Genomic DNA, 20823 nt, shown 5'->3' with positions numbered 1-20823 from the left:
TCCTCATATGAGGGAGATCCCTTATTGCAAGGCACAATAGAAATTATTCTGGTTGCTACATACTGATAAGTAAGATTGACAGATATGATAAGACATAATCGAATCTATACATCAGTGCCTTCTTTTAAAAATGCAGAAAACTTTCAAGTTACATAGCAGGGTGGTTTTTTTTAGGCGTTGCTATAAAATGCAAAACTAAGAGTGCTTTTTAAAATCACAATGTTTTAAAAATTCCACAGTAAAGTTAAGCTGCTAGTGTGACAAATTTAAAAGAAAGAGGGAAAAAGCAGGCACAACATCAAGTGGATGGAGAAGTATCTGGCCTCAGAATACAAAACATAGTTTATCCTAATTATGGTTTCCATTCTAACATTTGGGAGGTGAATGCGATGATGCGGGGGATAATGGCACATAACGGCGCACGGCAATGCGCTAAATGGAAGAAGGCATTAGCCCTCAGCAGAAGCTTCCAGCTCAGTTGAGACCCAGTGAAAGGGGCTGCATTATCTTTCCATAACAGGCAAGAGAGAGGCTGAAAGGGAGATGATAACAGTCAAGGATGAGATGACATTTCCCAGATGAGTTACAGCTGAAGGGATGCTCTCTCCAAAGAGCCTATGAATCAACAGCTGTTTCCTTTGACGTCAGTTTTTAAACTCTTTTGCTGGGACACTGACCTTCCAGGTTATTGTCGCAAGAACTCCCAGGGGGTTGTTGAGGCCAGCAGATGTGCTTTCTCTGTTGGAGTGCTGAAACCAATGGATAGAGAACTGTCTTCAGCATCATTTTAGGCCAGTCTACTAGCATAGTGTAGCAGTTTGATCCATAGGGAGAGGCGGGATATAAATTATTATTATTATTAGTAGTAGTAGTATTAGTGTTGGACTATGACTCTGGAGACTAGGGTTCGATTCCCAGCTCAGCCATAAAACCCACTAGGTGACCCTGGGCAAGTCACACTCTCTCAGCCTCAGGGGAAGGCAGTGGCAAACCGCCTCTGAACAAATATTGCCAAGGAAACCCTGCAATAGGATTGCCATAAGTCCAAAACAACCTGAAGGCACACAACAACAACAAACTATGAATATACCTTAGCATTTTTCACATTTACAGATTACCAGGCATGTCACTAGAAGCATGGGGGATGCAGGCTGCACTAGGCGATACCACCACTCCTCAAAATTCTCCCTTTGGGCAGAAGTGGGTTGTGGAGTTCTCCTGCATCTCTTTAAAACATCAGCGGAAGAGATGGTGTGAATGGGACAAGGAACAGTGGGAGCAGAAAGGAGGGCCTTGGGGCTTTTGAATTACATTTTTAAAGTTATTATTTTAAAATTTGCTTTTAAAGCATCACATCTTATCAAATGTTCACTTTAGCCACATGAAACTATGCACAGGTAAAATACGTTTAGTCTGTGCATGTGATATTGTAATGTAAAGGTATAACTTTAATTTTGCAAGTTGCTTATGTCACAACTATCGCCAGCGATATATGGGGATTAAAATGTATGAGTTAACATCGGTACAAAAAAAAAACCACTGCTAAGGATTCTGTGTGGAGTGATATGGGAGGAGGTCAATGTGGGGGACGTTTTGGACTTTGGCTCCCAGAATCCTAACCATTGGCCAAGATGGCTTCTGGGAGCTGAAGTGTGAAAAACCTTGAAGACTAGAGTTTGAGAACCACTACTCTAGATTAACTTCCCTCATCATCCTCAACAGATGGGATTTGTTCCTTGGCACATCTGGAAGGGCTCATATTACCAAACCAGGTCAAAAAAGTAAAGGAGTCAGCAGTGCTATCTATGGCTATTTGTATCAAAAGATGCAAGTAGGGCCCTTGGTTGAAAAACCTGGTGTCACACTCACATGTTTGCATGAAGCCCAGTTCTTTAATACATCATTACTCAGCGTCAGTCATTGCTTTCCTTTGGCACCCCCTCTTTTCACATGATCTCCCCTTTTGACTCATTTGGTTACTCATTTTTAATGTTGGTCAATAAGCATTTAAAAATACACCTCTTGTGTGTAATAAATGGAGTTATATATTACACAGCCAATCCGCACATGCATTTTTGGGAAAGGGGGAGAGGGTGTCATGACAGGTGTGACACTGTGTGTTGCTCTGTGCCCGAGTGACAAATGGGCTGACATGAGATTGGGAAGAGAAGACTGGATATGACCAGCCTTTGGAACCGAGAAGTGTTGGCCATGTTCCAGACTGAAGCTGGTTCTAAGCAGATCAACACAAACACAGTTGCTTCCTCATATTAGAATGCACACTTAGATGCAAGCAGAACTTGGAGGATTTTTTTGGGATAAGTGGCCATGTTAGCTGGAGATTGTGAGACTTGTCCCAAACCAAACAACCAACCTTTTCCAAGTTCTGGGTCCAGGGCTGCATCTGCACTGCCAAAATAATGGTTGGACTCCACTTTAACTGCCAAGACTCAATGATGTGAAATTCTGGGATTTATAGTTTGTTGGGGAAACATTGCAAAAGAGCTCAGAAGGAAAGGGTCCCACCTCCCAAAGGTGCTCACCCAAGGACCTAGGCATCCTTTGCTTGCTGCCCAAGTGACTGTCAGAGTCATCCGGGAGACACAGAGATTTCTCAATACGCCATTCAGGGACGCTTGCCTTGACTGCAAGGGCCAAGGTTATATTGACTTTTTACAAAATGATTTTGAGTAATAGGAGTGTTTTTCTGCTTTCTCCTGTACACACTTCATGGCTAGCCAGTATCCCATGGATTTCTGTACTGTATTGCTTTGGGCTTTTGTGTTCATTGTATATGGTTGTGGTTTCCTTATGCCATTCTGTAAAATTAAAAATTTCAGTTAAAATATAGTTTGAGATCTCTCATTACACACCCACAGTGTAACATTACACATGCATAACCACCACCACCCCATCTTTCTCCCTTCCCCACAAAAACGCACACAGTCCAGCAGCTGCCCAAATGCGCTAGACAGAGGGCATTTGTCAAGTTATGCACACATTTGTTGCCAATGGGATCTGGCCTCAATTTTAAACATAAATATGTAATAGATTTAAACCAACACAAAGAACAAGGTCAGATTCTAAGCTGACTTCTACCTCTGGAAACACACTGTGTTCATTGGGACCTACTCTGTACCACCAGCTTGCTACACTTTCCAAGGATCAATTGTTTGGTCAATGCAAATTGCAAATTGCAAGGGTCTATGGATTTAGAAGGTTAGATTCCCTTTTTCTTAGGTGCTAGAACTCACCCTCCACTTTGTTGTTTGTTGTTAACTGCCTTGAGACATGTCCAAACAACTCTGTCCTCCACTGCTCAAGTCCTACAAATTCCTATCTCCCTGAGTCCATCCATTTTGCATGTGGTCTCCTTCTCTTTCTACTCCCCTCTACCTATCATTATTCTCTTTTCTAATGAGTCATTGCTTCTCATGATGTGGCCAATGTACAACAGCTGCAATTTGATCACCTTGACTTCTAGGGCTATTTCAAGCTTGATCTGTTCAAGGACCCATTTGTTTGTCATTTTCGTTGTCTGCTATGGTCTGCATATAGCTTCTGACTAAAAAGAAGTAGGAACTTAATCACACAGGGAAAACCGGAGCTTTAAACAGCAATAATCCCATGCAAAATGCGATATCACACTTAAGATTTTCACACACATCGCTATTAATCAGGCAATAAACAGCAACAAATCATTTTCAGGATTTCCCCGTGAATGTTTTGTTGCTGTTTATTGCCTGTTTAATAGCAATGTCGTGTGAAAATCCTAAATGCGATATTGCGCTTTGCACAGGATAATCACTCTTTAAATATCCAATTTTGCCCATTTTCCCGTGTGATAAAATCCCTTTTTAAAAAAAATGTTCCTTATCCCATCTCCCTCAGTAAGCGAGAAGGAATAATCCTCTCATTTCTCTTTGATTTTGGAACAACCCCTCTAGCTAAGTCTTATTTATTGAACAGGAAGATACGTTCTCTGTGTATGACCAGGCCTGCATGTAGCGAGGGGATGTATGTCAGCTGTGGTGTATAATAATGCCCCAAGTGGATCTGGTGGTCTAAGCAAGCAATGGGATCCTCTTCTCCTTGGCACTCCTGATGGAGTTGTCCCCCTGTTCCCTCACACTACCTCACTGTCTTCATCCTAACCCTCATGGGGCAGATTTGAGAGCTCCATGGGAAGATTAGATTAGATTAGCCTGGAGGTTCTCCAAGGCTGTGATGAGAGTTATAAAAGTATGTATGATAAGAAGGATGTGGGTCAGGAGATGCTTTTCTCCCATACGCCTAATACTAGGACTTGTGGATTGCCTTGACCAATAAGATGTTCAGAACAGAAAAGGAAGTATTTCTTCCTATGCAGAGAAATTATTTTGTGGAATTTGCTGCCACAAGATAATGGGCATGGTCACTTGTTTAGGTGGCTTCAAAAGGGAGTTGGACTAATTCACACAAGACTGGGCTATCAACGGTCACTATTTATGACTATTTGTGACCTCTAGGTTTACAGTCAAAGAAACTTCCACATCCCAGTTATCGGAAAGCGACAGGAAAGGAAGGCTACCATCACATGCCAGTGTTCACTTGTAGCTTTTTTGGGCCATAAATCAGAACTTGGATGGTCCATTCAACTAAAATGTATTATCGCTGTTTCTAAATGTTTCCAAAGTCCACTTTTCATTGGAGTAAACTGGGCAACTATAGCCATAAATCTCAGCCTTCTTAGCAGTTTGGCCTTGGTTGTGGAACTGCTCACCATAGGAAGATGCATTGATGGAAATATCAGGAAATCCACAGCCCAAGCAAGTCATTTCTCTTCTGTCCTGATACAAAAACAGCACTGCTTCCAGTTTTACCTCCCAGGCACTCTGTGCCAGGAATTGGGTTGCATCTAAGATTGCCAAATTTCACGACCTGGATCCAAGTCTCCAGTTTTCAGGATTTATCTCCAGACACCTGGGAGCAAATTCTCCAGTTTTGGTGGGCTCACGCTCCAAACAAGAGGAAAGGGTTGGATGCAGATCTTCACCTCAGCTAGAAGAGAAATGTCTTGCTACAATTTGCATGGATTAATTGATTTATTGCAGCAACTTGCAAAGACTATGTATTTCCTTAGGTAGTTCCTTCCTTCCTGGCATCACAGTTGCTGTAACACCAGAGCTCACCCTCCAGTGTGCTTTGCATCCACCTTCTGGCTAGAAGCAAGCGGCCTTGATTAAGTGTTCCTTAGAGCCAGCATGTTGTAGCGGTTTGAGCACTGAACTATGATTCTGGTGACCAGGGTTCAATTCCCAGCTTGGCCACGAAACCCACTGGGTGACCTTGGGCAAGTCACATGCTCTCAGCCTCCATTTCTTCTTGTGGGCATCCATGGCTGAGCTAGGATTCCAACCCTAGTCTCCAAAGTCATAGTCCAATGCTCAAACCACCAGACCACGGTGGCTATGTATAAATTAATCAAGTGCAATTAATTTTTTTCTCCTTGGGACTTGAAGCAGCAGGTTTCTCCGGGTCAGTTTCTACCTTATGGGGGCATCTAGTGGCCTGGTTAGTTCTTTGCAGCCATTGAAATAAGAACATCAGGAGTACCAAACTATAAATCCCAGAAGCTCCAGATCACAAACAGAAAAGTGTTGGCAAGTTAAATTCAGAATGTCAACAGAATGTTAAATCCAGCTAAAGACTTTCTCTTCTTTACATCCCAGCAAAGGAAATGGTGGTCAAAATCCTGTATTAGAGGCTAACATTTGTAACTGTACATCTGATGCCATTGCTAAATCTCTGCCATGATACACAGCTTTTCTAGGCCCTCTTGTGCAATGGGGCACTGTGCAAAACACCCTGATAGCCATAGATGGGGGGCTGGATGCAAAGGGATCCAATGTGCTATGATGCGCTTTTTGTGCAGCCGAGTCCATAGTGCTATGATACCCATTGTGTAATGGAATCCATTTGTGCTATAGGATCCATGGTGCTATGGTCGCTGTGCTTGCAAATATTCCTGAAGACATGGCTCCATCTCAGCTCCCTTCCTGAAAATATTAATGTCCCACAACATTCTACCATGTGTGTGTGTGTGTGTGTGTGTGTGTGTATAATCCCTGACAACATTTTCATAACATTGCTTGGTTTGCAGCTTTTCAAGCTCAAAAATGTACATCCAGGCATTCGACATACAAATATTTACAAATATACAAAACAAACCCCCAAATGTAAACCAAAATGCACCAGAACAAGAAATTAAAAAGAGGAAAATTCAACAACAAAACAATATTTTGGTGTAAAAAGAGTGAAGGGGAAAATACAAACATTTAAGCATCCTTTCATGGAGTTCATTCTGTTGTGGAACGAATTGCCAGATCCACAGATACCAGCTGCTGGTATCAGATCTAGTTTACAAAATATACCTATAGAAGCAGTGACACTGGTATCCCCACTCACCTAGATGAGCTCTGTGCAAAGAAATTGGCTTATTCTTATGCCCCTTTCGCTCGTTTTCAATACACAACCAGATTGCGGCAGGGAGCAGAATCACAGCTAGAAGGGACCTCAAAGGGCCTCTAATCTGGCCCCTACCGAATCAGAAAATCCATGACTGCACCTTCCAGCAGCCTTCCAACTTCTACTATCCCCACCACCACCTCCAGCAAATCAAACTTCTCTTAACAGAATAGCTGCATGGACTAAGCGAAATATGAGCTAAGCTCCTTGTCTTAGACTTCCTCTTCTATTATGGGGATCAAGGATGAAACTGATAACGGAGCAGCCAGGAATGGAGTACAGCCTAGATCAGTGGTTTCCAAACTTTGGTCCTCCAGATGTTTTGGACTTCATTTTCCAGAATTCCTGACCGTTGGCCAAGTTGGCTGGAGTCCAAAACACCTGGAGGACTAATGTTTAGGAATCGCTGGCCTAGATTTTAGCAGCCTAACATGTTCCCATTATTACAAAAGGGGCTGGTAGTTCTGTACACGTGGCTGGACTACAGTTCCTATAATCCCTCACAACTGGTTCTGCCAGCTAAACCTGGTAGGAATTGCAATCCAACATCTGGAAGGGTGTAGGTTACCCACTTCTACTCAATTGGAATTGCAGCTGGTCTTGTGCATCTTTACAGCGTATATGCTTAGAATGACTGAACTCAACTCTCTCTGCAAGAAGGCAAGGCTCTTCTGATGGGAGACAAGGTCAGTTCTTCATTTTTAATAAGTTTATTTTTGATCGTAATGATGGTGGTGGAAACTCCTGACCTGCCTGCAAGATCTGCCTTCACTCCAGGGCAGGGACGGTATCTTGATGTTTACGCTGGAAATATATTTCACGAAAGGGAAACATGAGCTTCTTAAGAGCTTCTATTTCTTTTCATTTATATGCCACATTTTTGCTGGCATGAGACCCAAGGTGGCTCACAAAAGAAGTAAGTTGAAAGAGTTTTTATCTGATTTTGAAAACAACTTTAAAAACTCAAAGCTCTGGGGAGTCATGAGACGAAGAAACAAGCTGGACACAAGTTGCGGAAAGAGGAGCTTTGCTTAATCCTTTTCTTGGCTGACCCTCACATGTAAACACAGGCACATGTGTATGTGTGTCACTGACTGAATGGCACAATCCAGGTCTTAGTCAACTTTGAGGTTGGGTGACCTTGGCTTTCCAGATGTTTTTGGTCTTCAGTATCCAGAATCCTTGACTGTTGGCCAAGATAGGTGTGGATGGATGGGAGCTCAAGTCCAAAAGACAAAAGGCTTCACACTCATTCTAGACAAAAGCTGTAGACAGCAACAGAGAGAGAAGTTCTGGGGTCCATTCACACTACATAATTATAGCACTACTATTTGGAATCCTGAGATGTGTATTATAGTTGTATAATTATAGCACTGTTATATGGAATCATGAGATTTGTAGTTTGGTGAAGCACAAGAATTTTCTGGCTGAGGTTTCTATAGGACCCTACTTACACTGCTGCCAATCTTAGCATTCCATAGAATGGAATCAAGGGGAGGTTAAAGTGGAATATTAGTGCTATAATTCTGTAGTATGAATGGGCCTGGGATTTTCTAATTCCCAGTCTAAAGAAGTCCCAGTGCAACCCACAAGTCTGATGGCTGTTTTCTTGCAGAGCGACAATGTCTACAAATCTCCACGCCTCCCCCCTGCCAAACATAGTTATCAAAGGCAAAGAAGCTCCACCGAGGTGTCAAAGTTTACTGTCCTTCTTTGGGATGAGATTGAGAAGGGAAACAGGACTATTTCATTTGCAGGAGGATGCATTGCATTACCTGTCTTCACTTCTAGTTCCAAAGATAGCAACAAAGCCCACAGGTCAGGGGACTCCAGGGAGGCAACTTGAGGCTTGCCAAAGGTTTCAGTGTGTGGATCCCACCTCCACAACAGCATGGCTCAAAATAACTTGTCTTCAAACAATTTTCTGTTTTGCAAGCTGAACAAGCAGAATGAAAGCAAGCAATGCCCAAGGCTAACAGCTGGGAGGCTGCCATGGAGAATCTCCCTGGAACCTCAGCCAGCAAAAACCCAAGGCTAGATCTGTTTCTCTGTTAAAAACTTAAAGAAGATTTTTTGGAGGGAAGGGGAAGAAAACCAAAGAGTGGAGCTTTGGAGCAAGCCCTTCACACACCAGGTCATATGAAATGATAAGATAAAGAGGAGCACAATTCTGGGTAAAAATAGACCTATCTTCCCCTGGCCTTCCTAATAAGCGATGGCCTTGGGCAAAAGGAACGGATCTAGTCCTCTCACCCCATTAGGTTAAAAAGCAAAGACTCTGGCCCTTGAGGAAAGCCCCAGTCTTGACCTCAGATGAAATTGATATACTCTTAGGCTCCCAGGCATTTGAACCCTGCATTTTCAGTCACTTGCTTCCTCCATTCTCCAAGTGACAGGTTTCTGTCAAAGGCCTGGTGGAGGCACAGTGCCATTTTTGAACATCCTGCTTCCTAAATCAGCATTTTCTATGGTTGCGAATAGCAAAACCTTGCATCCATTGCAGAGATTGGAAATGTGACTTTTCTGAATTATTACTCTCAAGGGATGTCTGGAAATTGTAGTCCAAAGGTAATTGAGAACTGTAGCCCATGACAACTGACTAGGATTCCCAGATCTCAGGGCCTGGCCCTGGCTCTCCAGTTTTCAGTGGTCATCTCCAGGAAAGAGATGAGGGTGCAAATCCTCCCATTTGGGGTCAGGGGGCTCAGGTAAGGGTAAGAAGGCAGGACCATGTGCAAACCTCCAGGTCTGCAAAGAGAGTAGCAGCTTGGTGTAATTTGCAAGTCTTAACTGACATGTTGCTGCAACTTGCAAAGACTCTTCAGTGGGGTCTATGCATTCACTTAGTTCACTTCCTCCTTCCTTCCCGCCCGCCCCCTCTGTGTGTTTGAATGACAAGATGTGAGCAACTCTGGATGGTACTTAATGAATAGCACGTTGTGATATCACAAAGTCTCCAGTTTTGCTCCAGAAACCTCAGGGCCTGAGACAATGCTGGCACTGCTAGCTGGGAGAATTCTGGCAGCTATAGATCTGAAAAGTAACCTTATTTGTAATTCAGTTCAGTCATTTTTCTACAGTACTCTGTAGGTTTTTATTTTTTTAAAAAAAATTCCTACATTTGTATGTATTTTATAGGCCTTTTATTACAAAATATTTATATGTATTTTTGGTCCATTTAAAGCTGAGAACCGCACTGCAACATTCAGAGAGAGGCAGAATCCTGGGCTTATCTGTGATCCAATCCACCCCTGAGCCTGGGAGGTATGACTCAAGTCACTTCACTTCTACATGCAGTCTGAACCAAATCCTCCAGCATCCCACCTCTCAGCATTCTGTCACCTCCATCCCCTCTAACGCTGATCCATTTTAGTCAGGCTTCCCACCTGGAACCTCTAAAGAAGCTGGGGAACTCCTTCTGTCCAGCTTGGTCCTCCATTGCTCTGGGCTTGGAATAGCCCTGGGGCCCTTCATTGCTTTGACCCATGGGGCCCAGGCTGTAAAACTGTTCCAAGACTGTGAGGAGAGGGATTCCTGAAAAAACCCTGAATGAACCAACAGGGGTAATAGTTTAATACGCACACATTTGTGCATGCATGCACACATTTATAAGTGTGATCAGCTTGGCACTCATTCTTGAGCTCCACACAAAAAAGCCACAGCAACTGCAGGGCATCTTCAGTCTCCAAGACCCCTTTTCACAGAACTGAGCTCTCTTCTCTCTGCTCCTCCACAACATATTGGCCTTCAGTCACTACCTCTGAGCCACCTCCAAGGAAGAGGACAACGCTCCCCTCCGAAGCACCTTTTCCCAGCCAGTTTCACGTTAAAGTCTGCTGCTGGGCTGTGTGAAGGGGTGGAGGTTCACTGTGTCGTCTAAGTGTAGAAAAACAAGAAGGAAGATTCTCACAAAGAGCTGTAGGACTGGCTCTGGGTAAACTGAATCACTGAGAGTCCAGATGGCACCTGTGATCCATGTCAGCACCAGGAGGTTGCTAGAGTTCTCTGGTCACTGGCTGCCCTGTCTGTCCTGAAGAACTGCAGGCTGTTTCTGTCCCCCTGATCTCCTCACTGTAGCAGAGCCCAGTGCAGGACAGTAGCATCCCTGCTTCAGCATCGGGCCTAAGGCAACCCTGAGAAGGTGAAAGACCAGTGGTGGCTCCAGGGGAACTCTAGGCAAGGGGAGGTGGGGTCAGGAGGGAGCCTGTGCCGTGGGCCGAGCTGGCGAGGGAGCTGTTGGCAGATTGGAGTGTGCATTGGTGCTGATGGTGAAGTCACTGGGCTGCAGGGAAAACAGAAAGACAAAGACAAGTTAGCGCAGTCCAACAGTGTAAGGCTGAAAAACTCCAATGAGTTGTGTGCATATATTACCAGGTGTGTCCTGTCCAATAACCTTGAGAATGAGAAAACTCCTTTTTTGGAATGCAAGCCCTTTAAATATCTAGCCAGTATGGCTGAGAACCACACTATCTGACTGATATTGGGCCTTTTAGGCCAAAAAATAACGGCTGAGATGCTGCATTAGATCATAGCCACAATGCCGAGGCTACATTTGGTCTCTTGAACCTGAAACCCACCTTAAAATCCAGCCAGCTGCACTGAGATGAATTTTTGCAGTACTGGTGATCAAGACACTGAAGAATGCTGTGTCCAACATCCTCCCACCACCCTGCAAGGTCCTGTTATAACTGCTTGGTTGGCAGGAGAGGACTGGATGTGCCACCTTCCAGCACTCAGCTTGCCAGCACTGCAAAACTCAATCTCTTGTGGCAGATGGCTAATTTTAAAGGGGGGTTTAAGGACATTTATGATTGTGACAATGGTATCATGACTGTACATGTGCACAAGATGTCACAAGAACATAACTAATTTATGACAACATAACTGACTAATAGGATGCCAATCAATATTTTCAAGCTCTGCAACAACCCTGGTGGAAAATACTCTAGAAAGCTCAGGTCTCTTGTGGGGGATCTCTGATGAAAAGGAAACTCCTCTCATTGCTATCATCTCAGGCCTCAACTGGTCACTGTGCTATAAGTTGGCTCAAACCAGGATTTATTTATTTTTTTTGTATTCAGTGCTAAAAAAAGGCATAGCTTTGCATTCAGGCAGGCCCAAGGTCAGTCCTTCAAGTTATCCATCAATGGGAGCTTACATTACGTCGGAAAAGCCGCTGGAGTAGGCTACGCTTGGGGGGATCAGGAAGCTGCTTCCAGTCCAGGTCTGGAGATCGGGTGCCATTTGGTCCAAAAACATTGAGATCTTTAAAGCATTCGGTCTCAATCATCTAGATAACAAGAAAAAAACATGCCATCAGTTTGTCTTATTTGTGTACAGAAGAAGACAGTACACTTTTATCCCCCCCTGATGCTACAGCTCCCAGATTCATCAAGTCAGCATGGCAAGAAGTACAATTCTGGGAGCTATAGTCCAAAGAAGCAACTTTTTTCAAAACCTTAAACCTTTAGTATGTAAACTTATCCAAGCATCTATTAATTTGTATACATACATTAAGTTGTGTCTTGAATTAGTTGGTTCATTGTGAACTTATGAAACTCGATCAATCTTCCTTTTATTTCTTGCTACTATTTAAACATCACCCATCCCCAACTTCTCACCTCATTCTGCCAAGGAATGGGAACACTGCCTGTTGCAAATTTGGCATAGAAGTCATTGTCAGTTTGGTCTAAGTTGACACCCTTCACAGTGGAGAATTGTTCAATGTCCAACACATCTTTGCAGTACACGGCTCGGGGCTGTGGGATAGACAGACATGTCCTGGTAAGTTTGGAATCTGCTATGCATCAAGATAGGCATAGTTTAATTATTTTAAAGTATACTGTACAAGATACTGAAAACATGACACCAAGGGAAGCCCAAATCCCTTAGGTCCAATTTCCAAACACTCTGAAATTTGTAGGAGTAGTGATTGAAAGATATGAAAAACAAGTGTTACCATGGTCAATGAAAACAGAAGTATAGTCCAGCACATTTGGAAGGCACCAGACTGAGTTAGGCTGGCCTAATAACAAGGCTAGATATGCTTTCTCTTTCCTAACTCTGTTCTGTCCAACTTTCATTTCAATTTGTGGCTATTGTTCTTTAAAATTTAAAATTGGAAATTCCAGACATTACTTATAGTATTAATGGATTAGTCTGAGGGTTGCTTTGCAACATTTGAAAATCTACATTTTTTAAACAGGCTATAAAACTCCAAGCTAGAAAGCCTGGCTGCCACCACAATCTTATTTCAAATAGGCCTGCATTTGCCCCTTGGAACAGTAGTGTGTGCTGAAGTTGAAGGCTTTCATGGCCAACATCCATAGTTTTTTGTGGGTTTTTCAGGCTATGTGGCCATGTTCTAGAAGAGTTTATTCCGGACGTTTCACCAGCATCTGTGGCTGGCATTTTCTCTGATTTATTCTCTTATCAGGAATAAACTCTTCTAGAACATGGCCACATAGCCCGAAAAACCCCACACAAAAAAGTAGGGTGTCCTGTCATGACATTAGAAATAAATAAAAGATATCAGCACATCCCATTTTTCCTGGGGGTTTTGCAGGCCCCTTTCAAATGCAGATATGGTAAAGCAATGGCAATACAACTTTCTAGCTACTTGGGCCAGCTAGGATCTTTCCATGTAAAGAGGGGGGGAAACCCTGAAAGGTCCCTGAAGACCGACTCAAAATTGTAACACAATATTTGAAGATAAGGTCACTAATGTTTTTGTAAAGTGAGGGATCGTACTCAGAATCATGTTTCAATCTGCATATCAATCCGGGAGGTATGTATTCTGTTCTAAAATATGTATTCCTCAAGCATTCACAAGTAGGGGTAGCCATCATAGTTGAGTGGTAGAGAAGCCCTGATTCTAATCTAAAATTTATAAAAGCTCAGGTAAGCCAGAAATGTGATTCTCCAGTTGTTGCTGGACTGCAATTCTCATTATCCACTGGCTATGCCACTGGCAAACCCATTTAGGATTTATGGGACTTACACTCTAACAACATCTGAAGGGCCACATAGCCCTACATATGAGGCAGGTGGGCCTGCTCATAGGCCATTTAAGGTCTAATGTGCAGGTCAGAAGGAGGGCCAGGTACAACTGCAGGAGAGATGTCTCCCTCTTGTTGATCTCAACTTACATCTGGCACAAATATGGGTTTCATGATCCCAGCTTCCAGACGCTTGAAGTTGATGGTCTTGAAGAACGGATGTAGTTTCACTTGAACAGCACCATCTACTTTGCTTCCAAGTCGCTGCTTGGGATCTTTGGTCAGGAGCTGGGGAAGGAAGGCAAGGGACCCGGATTAATTGGATTTTTTTGCCCACAATATCACTTGCTGAGACTAGGCTGTGTATCCCTTGGTTGTTGTAGCCCATGGACGAAGGAACCTTATTCTGCTGTTTTGGGATGCCACCGTGATAGAACCACAAACCCACTCTTAACTGCAGCACTGGCCTCTGATCAGTAAAGAGTTCCATAGGACTGGGCGCCAACACAGAAAAGGACTTTTCTCCTCTCTGATAGATGTTTTCTAATCCTACAAATCGCAGCACATAGAATCATTGAATCATAGAGCTGGAAGAGACCACAAGGGCCATCCAGTCCATACCCCTGCCATGCAGGGACTCTCAATCAAAGCATCCCCGACAGATGGCACAGATGCTCCCCACTCTGCTCTGGCTGCCCTCCACTCACCGCCTTGCAGATGGCCTTGGTGTCTTCTGAGAACTTGTCTGAGTATTGTTCCTGCTCCTCCTGTACTCGTTTTTCCACTTCCTCCCTCTTCACCCGTTCCTTCCGGGCACGAAAAGGTGACTGTCCCTCAATCATCTCATAGATGAGGCAGCCCAGACCCCACCAGTCTGGACTGAAGGAGTAGCGTTCGTTGTTAATCACTTCAGGAGCTGAGTGAGGAGAAGGGGGTGGTCAGAGTGGTCTTTAGACACCAAGGTGACAGGGAGGAGATCATAGCTTAAGGATAAAGTGTACATCTTTCTGGGTTCTATGGGACCAAATGTAATTGAATATTGGGAACACAGTCTCAGGAAGATTATAGATCTCAGGAAGATTACAGACCAATACAACAGATCATGTTTTATATTTGACATATGTGCCTTGTCCCAAAACTTCTATGCATCCAATGGAGTGCCAGTGCAAGACTAGACTGTGGAACTCTTCTGCCTGTGCTGCAAAGTATTACTGCAGCATTTGGGTGCAACCTTATAGGATCTAAATTAAAAAAAACAATACAAAATAGCAAACAAAATATAGACATTACACTATTGTCTTCTCCTACAACAATATCATTTTCTTTCCAATATTTGCCGTTGCCTTCCTCTGAGGCTGAGAGAAAGTGGCTTGCTCAAGGTCACCCAATAGGTTTCCACGGCTGAGTAGGGATTTGAACCCTGGTCTTCAGAGTGCTCAAACCACTACACCACGCTTGCTAAGTATACAACAGAAAATACCACTACCTTATCCAAAGTGAAAATGGCCTATTACTTTACCCCTGGCAACTGGAACTCTCCTTTGTATATTAATATTTCATCCCACCTTTACACCAAACAACTCAATGAGGCGCATATGACTCTTCTCCCACTTTATCTTCATACCAACTCTGTGAGGTACATTGGAATGAGAGGAAATCCCACTCATGGCTCAGTGAGAACTTGAATCTCTATCTTTCAAATCTCAGCCCAATACCTCAACCACTACCCCAAACTGGCTCTTCAAAGATAAGAAGCAACTCAAATAGGTAATAAAAGAGACCAGTTGAAATCCCCATCTAAGTGACAAATCATTCCTAGGTCAAAAGTTATGCCTGCAGGCTTGAGTTATTGTTTCTCATTTTATGGTATGAAATCTGCCCTAGAAGTCTTGTCCAGAATCAAATACAAAGACCAGGGAAATGCAAACCTTGGATCTGGATCTCTTAAAAGCACAAGGAAGGCAGTCTGCCCTCTTCTTTCCAGAACAGCAAAGTTGTGAAGCTATCCCAGGTGGACTGAGTCAGACTAAACTGGCAGATATTTGTGTTCTGGAATGGTCTTTCAGTACATACCCATATAACCAACTGTTCCTACACGTCCACGGATGGTGTCCCCTTCTGCGATCTTGATGGCCAGCCCCAAATCTGAGATCCGGATATGACCTAGCAGTAAGACCAGAGAGAAAAGTGTGATCAAGGTCATGTTTTGCTGAGTGGTGCATGGCAACATCACATGATTTGGATGGAACTCTGGAGAATGGCTCTGGGGAAAGCCAATGGACAAACACAAAATCTGTGGGCAGAGATCACTGATATCAACTTTAATAAGACAGAAACTATAGCCCAATAGTACAGTGAATACTTCATATGCAGAAGCACCCACTGGGCTATGGCTCATTCAGTGCCCATACTATCTGAGGCACTCTGGGACATACAATTCAAGAATGTAACATTTCTAAGCTCTGACATGATGGGATCTCCCTGTTTCCTGTGTTTTTAAAGCCTCCTTTATTCCTATAAACAGCAAAATCCATGGATAACAGCAGGGCTTTGGATAATCGAAAAGTATGCAAAAATATGAAAGTATTTGGAATGCAGTATTCTAAGATCAGAAGACCAATCCAATGAGAATGGAGGGCAGAACATACTCAGTGTCAATGCTGGTTGCAAGTTTGCAATGGGTGGGATGGAATAGTTTATCTTGAAAAAGGGCATACAGTTCATTGGCAGACTAAAACTTTGAATGGGTGCTCTACATACGGCAACATTTTGTTGCAGGTCTTGTTTACATACACACCTATGTCAAGACAGGTGGAGACCTAAGTAGAGTGAATATGGAAAGGAAATGCCATTGAGGAGTAGATGAAAATTGCTATGAGACCTAAGCAACTGGTACAGCTTTCCTAGGATATTGGAAAAGCCCAGACTCTTACTGAGCCAAGTAGGTAAGCTATAGGGGATAGAAGGTCCATATCTAAGTAGCAAATAAGGCAGCTTCAGCATCCACCACTCACCATCATCATCCAGAAGAATGTTCTCAGGCTTCAAGTCCCTACAGGGGAGAGAGATAAGTCAGAATGAGAAGAAGCTGGAAAAGGTGTTGAAAAGGGCAGCGTAAATCAGAGTTACCTACACCATTTGGTGCTGTTTAGCTGATTTTTTTAAAAGCACATACATGGGGTGGGAGGGCATGATAAAAGGGGCACAAAACTGTGCATGGCATGAAAGTAGTGGACAAGGAGAAGTATAATACTAGATCCTAGGGTCACCCCGTGAAACTAAATAGAGGAAAATTTCACTGATGCTTAATGTAAGGAGGTACCCACTGCATATTTTACACGAATTTGCTATCCCAAGATGACACAATGACTACTAACATGAAGAGATTGCTGTGTGCTTTCAAGTCATTTTCCTAAGGAGAAACTATCATGTGGTTTTCTTGGCAAGATTTGTTCAGAAGAGATTTGCCATTGCCTTTCCCTGAGGCAGAGAGCATGTGAGGTCTCCAAGTGAAATAATAAAACTGCACCCAGGTTCAGCTTAGCAGAGTTAGCTCATCCTTAACATATGAACCAGGAATTGTGACTTAAAAGATGTTTCAGTTAACTTCAATAAGGCAAACAAACACCATTGATCCCACTCCTGCACAGATCTCTCAACTCTACAAAAACAAAGAAAAGCTCTCTTCTCCCTGTTCCTTTTCCTGTTCCTATTCTTGCATTCTGGGCCATTGGAAACTATGCCCACCTCTTTCTCACCTGTACACAATACCCTCCCGGTGCAAGTGCTCAAGCCCACAACAGATCTCTGCAGCATAAAAGGTGACCCGCTCGTTGTCAAAGCCAGAGTTGCCCATATTGTAGATGTGAAACTTCAAGTCACCACCATTCATGATGGTGAGTACCAGACAGAGAGCATCCTTGGTCTCATAGGCATAAGCTAAGCTGACCTGTGGGCACACAAAACAAGAATAATAATAGAACCATAGAGTTGAAAAGAGCTCACTAGGCCATTGTGTCCAACCCCTTGCTCAAAGAAGGAACTCAACCTGAAATGTCCCTAACAGGTAGCTGTTCATCCTCTTCTCGAAGATGTTCAGAGAAAAGGATCCCACCACTTCTCCAAGTAGTTGGTTCCACTGCCAAACTGTCCTACTTGATCCTCTTTAAAATATCTATATCTCCCAATATCCTGTTTCTCACAGTGGCCAATGAATTACCTTTAACATGTCCACAGGCAAGGCAGAGGAAAGGAAACAGTTCTCTCCCAGAAACTGGTATTGAGTTGCTTAAGAATATAAAGAACGTCCTCATACTGGCCCATCAGCACCATCATCTGTTGTTGTGTGCTTTCAAGTTTTGTTGACTTATGGCAACCCTCAGGCTAACCTATTACAGGGCTTTCTTGGCAGAATTTGTTCGGGGAGGGTTTCCTTTGCCTCCCTCTGAGGCTGAGAGAGTGTGGCTTGTCCAAGGTCACCCAGTGGATTTCCAGGGTTGAGCAGGGACTCCAAGCATGGTCTCCAGAGCCATAGTCCAACATTCAAAACCATTATATCATGCTCTAACCATCTACCAACTATCTATAGCTTGGTATATTGTCTACACCTGTTTTACTTAATCAAGTGCCCTCCAAATTCTTGGACTGCAACCCCCATTATCCACAGATTGGTAAGGGAGTGAAATCTAACATATTTGGATGGTGCATGGTTATGAGAAATTGGTCTACATTGACTGAAAATATATCCCCAAGGTTTCTAGCTAATCTTTCCAGAATTTGAAAACATTACATTTTGGAAGTATAGCTCCCTAAATCCCTCAGGCACCATGGTCAGTGACCATGTTGGTTCAGGATTCTGACATGCAGTATACAACTGTAAAATTTCCAAGCTCTGATGTGATTTGATCACAGATCACAGGGATAATTTGCCCAGGAGAGGAGAGTCTGGGAAAGAAATGCCATTATCCAGTTCTTCCTGTGTCCCTGACAAACCATCAGTGTGTAACTGTTGGTAGGATGTGTTGGTGCATGCAGAGTGCAAATGCCAGGCAACAGAGCCACCTGAAAGCATTCAGCCTTCGGCAGATAATAAGTTTTGTGATCAGCAGCAAGTCTCTTACACTCACCACAAACCGGCTGTTGACTTTTTCCAGAATCTGCTTCTCATTCAGTGCCATGGCCTCCCCTTTCCGTTTCTTGATGCGCTTCTTCTCCAGTTTCTTGCAGGCATACATCTTCCCTGTAGCTCGCACCTGGCATGCGCAAACCTACAGACAAGATTTTGGGTACAGTCCCATTTTGGCTACAAGCCTATTGGCGCTCACTATCTGAGACCACATTAAAAGGATTCCACTACTGTATTTATTTGTAATATTTACATCGGGCAGTTTAAATTTGCAATGGAGCTCTTTCTCCTCTCAACCCTTGCTACCCATAGCTTCAATAAATTATATAAAGTAACCATGAAATACAAAGTACTTGTGATTCTTTACAACAAAGGAAGTGGGGCTTTTGCATTGCCTTATGTTATGTGATCAGTTTGTAGCTGACTACCTATTATTACTACTGATTCCTAGGGCTTGTCTAGACTAGCAAGAAAAATTCATAGTCACCTTGCAGTATTTTCCCCTAGATTCACCCCATTAGTGCCACACCTACTTGAAATGAACCAGACTGAAATTGTATTGATAGGCACACATTCCTATACCCAAACTCAAATTGGTACAAAAAAGGCATTCATGCATACATCTAGCAACCAATAGCCTTTATTGTTTATCTGTCAGTTTTACAACCCATTCTGCACTCTCACAGGATACTTGTCCTATACAATCTCTGTTCCCCCTTTTACACCCCAATGAGTGTTCAAAGGGTGGGAACTTTACATTTCTGTCTCTTTTCTTTTTGATCCACCACTGTCAAAAATTTGATGGAGGAAAGAGAAGAGGGGAAGCAGGGGATAGGACTCCAGTTCCTGTGGCAACATCAGGACTTGGGAGGTCTGGAATTTGACTTTGCAAAACCAAACTGTCCTCTCAGCTCCAATTTGCCCTGATGGCTTTCCTGAGACTTCTAAAAACTTTTATTTATTGGTATCTTTTTATTTCACTACTTTCTCAGAAACTGCATGCCAGAAGGTGGCGGTAGGAGACTACAGTTCAGCCCTGTGGCACATGTATGGTGTGGAGGTGTGGAGGGGAGTACCATTTTGCCGCTTGCTTTCTAACTAAGGTCATCAGGGGAATTAGAAGAGGTATCAGCATGCTGATGGTACTTGCTTGTTTTCTCATTTATATCTGATTCCAGGATATAATTCAGTGGAAGTACTGAATTGGAATCAGTAATGCACTGGATGAGGGACAAATAAAGTGAGGACACAGACAAGATGGAGATTTTGTTGGCAGGTGCTGCATCCGTCTGAAGAGTTAGTGTTGATTTCATTCTGAATGGGACTACAGTCCCTCTAAAGCAAAGGGCCATTCTGTCAAGGGCTATATACCTTTGGAGGTAATCTACCAGGAGCTAACTGTCAGTATCAGTACATAAGACAACATTTAAAAAATGGCAAAAAATATAGAGAAATGTATAGCAGGGAAAATCTTTAAGGTTCATATATAAGACCAAGTATCAGAAGGATGTCTAGCCCTATCAAATGAAGAATTATATTATGATACTTTCCAGTTGGTCCAAATGCTTAAATTTGTAAAAGCTGATAACTCAATTGCATAGATCTAAATAGAAAGATGTACCGTACTTTACCAAAACATTATGAGGCAGATATATTTTCACCTAAAGTTAAAAAAAATTACAAGACAAAATGTTGAACTTGTTTACGAAGGGAATATCCAGTATATGGTTCAGGTATAATTCTCCTTTTGACAAGTAGTTCACTACCAATGTGATAACTTAAGGCCAAATATATAATCAACCTGTATATTAGGTTTCATTAGTCTAGAAGTGCCCCAGCACCCTACAGCAGAAGCAACCTACCTCTCCAAAGCCTCCTTTGCCAAGGATCCGGTATTGCCTGAAGGTGTCTTTGGTCACTGATTGTCTACAATGACAAGAAGGCCAAAAAAACCATACTTAAAGACCATTCTCAGGTGCATCAGCGAGTGCTCATCTAAACATTGCCTTACCTTTCCAGGTATTTCCACTGGAGGAATCTGTCAAAATACATGCTATCTTGATAGTTCGTGAACGGGGCTCCGCTCAAGTATTCATGCAAGCGTCTATGAAAGAGACAGCAATTAAAATTGAGTTGGATGATGTCCCAATCTTCAGTACTCATGCCACCTCTACAGGCCTAAGTGAGATGAGT

General features: G+C 43.1%; 1 protein-coding gene across 2 annotated transcripts in view; it reads right to left on the bottom strand.

Annotated features, from left to right (window-relative positions):
• Positions 1–9568: 9568 nt before the first annotated feature.
• LOC149306805 (G protein-coupled receptor kinase 5-like) overlaps positions 9569–20823 on the bottom strand; it is a 65907-nt gene continuing 54652 nt past the window's right edge. For both annotated transcript variants that reach the window (XM_089539122.1, XM_089539123.1), the window contains exons 7-17: positions 20642–20734; positions 20493–20556; positions 18632–18772; positions 17264–17454; positions 16520–16557; positions 15579–15668; positions 14213–14421; positions 13656–13793; positions 12129–12266; positions 11666–11797; positions 9569–10789 (exon numbers count right to left, since the gene is read on the bottom strand). In XM_089539122.1, coding sequence (XP_089395248.1) covers positions 10700–10789; positions 11666–11797; positions 12129–12266; positions 13656–13793; positions 14213–14421; positions 15579–15668; positions 16520–16557; positions 17264–17454; positions 18632–18772; positions 20493–20556; positions 20642–20734 — 1324 coding nt within the window. In that variant the 3' untranslated portion in view covers positions 9569–10699. The remainder of the gene's footprint in view (positions 10790–11665; positions 11798–12128; positions 12267–13655; positions 13794–14212; positions 14422–15578; positions 15669–16519; positions 16558–17263; positions 17455–18631; positions 18773–20492; positions 20557–20641; positions 20735–20823) is intronic.

The sequence above is a fragment of the Sceloporus occidentalis genome, unplaced genomic scaffold (genome assembly GCF_023333645.1).
Source record: "Sceloporus occidentalis isolate IW3139 unplaced genomic scaffold, rSceOcc1.0.p SCAF_9, whole genome shotgun sequence".
Classification (NCBI taxonomy): domain Eukaryota; kingdom Metazoa; phylum Chordata; class Lepidosauria; order Squamata; family Phrynosomatidae; genus Sceloporus; species Sceloporus occidentalis.
The sequence above is the reverse complement of the archived record's forward strand: the minus strand, read 5'-3'. Positions and strand labels throughout refer to the sequence as shown.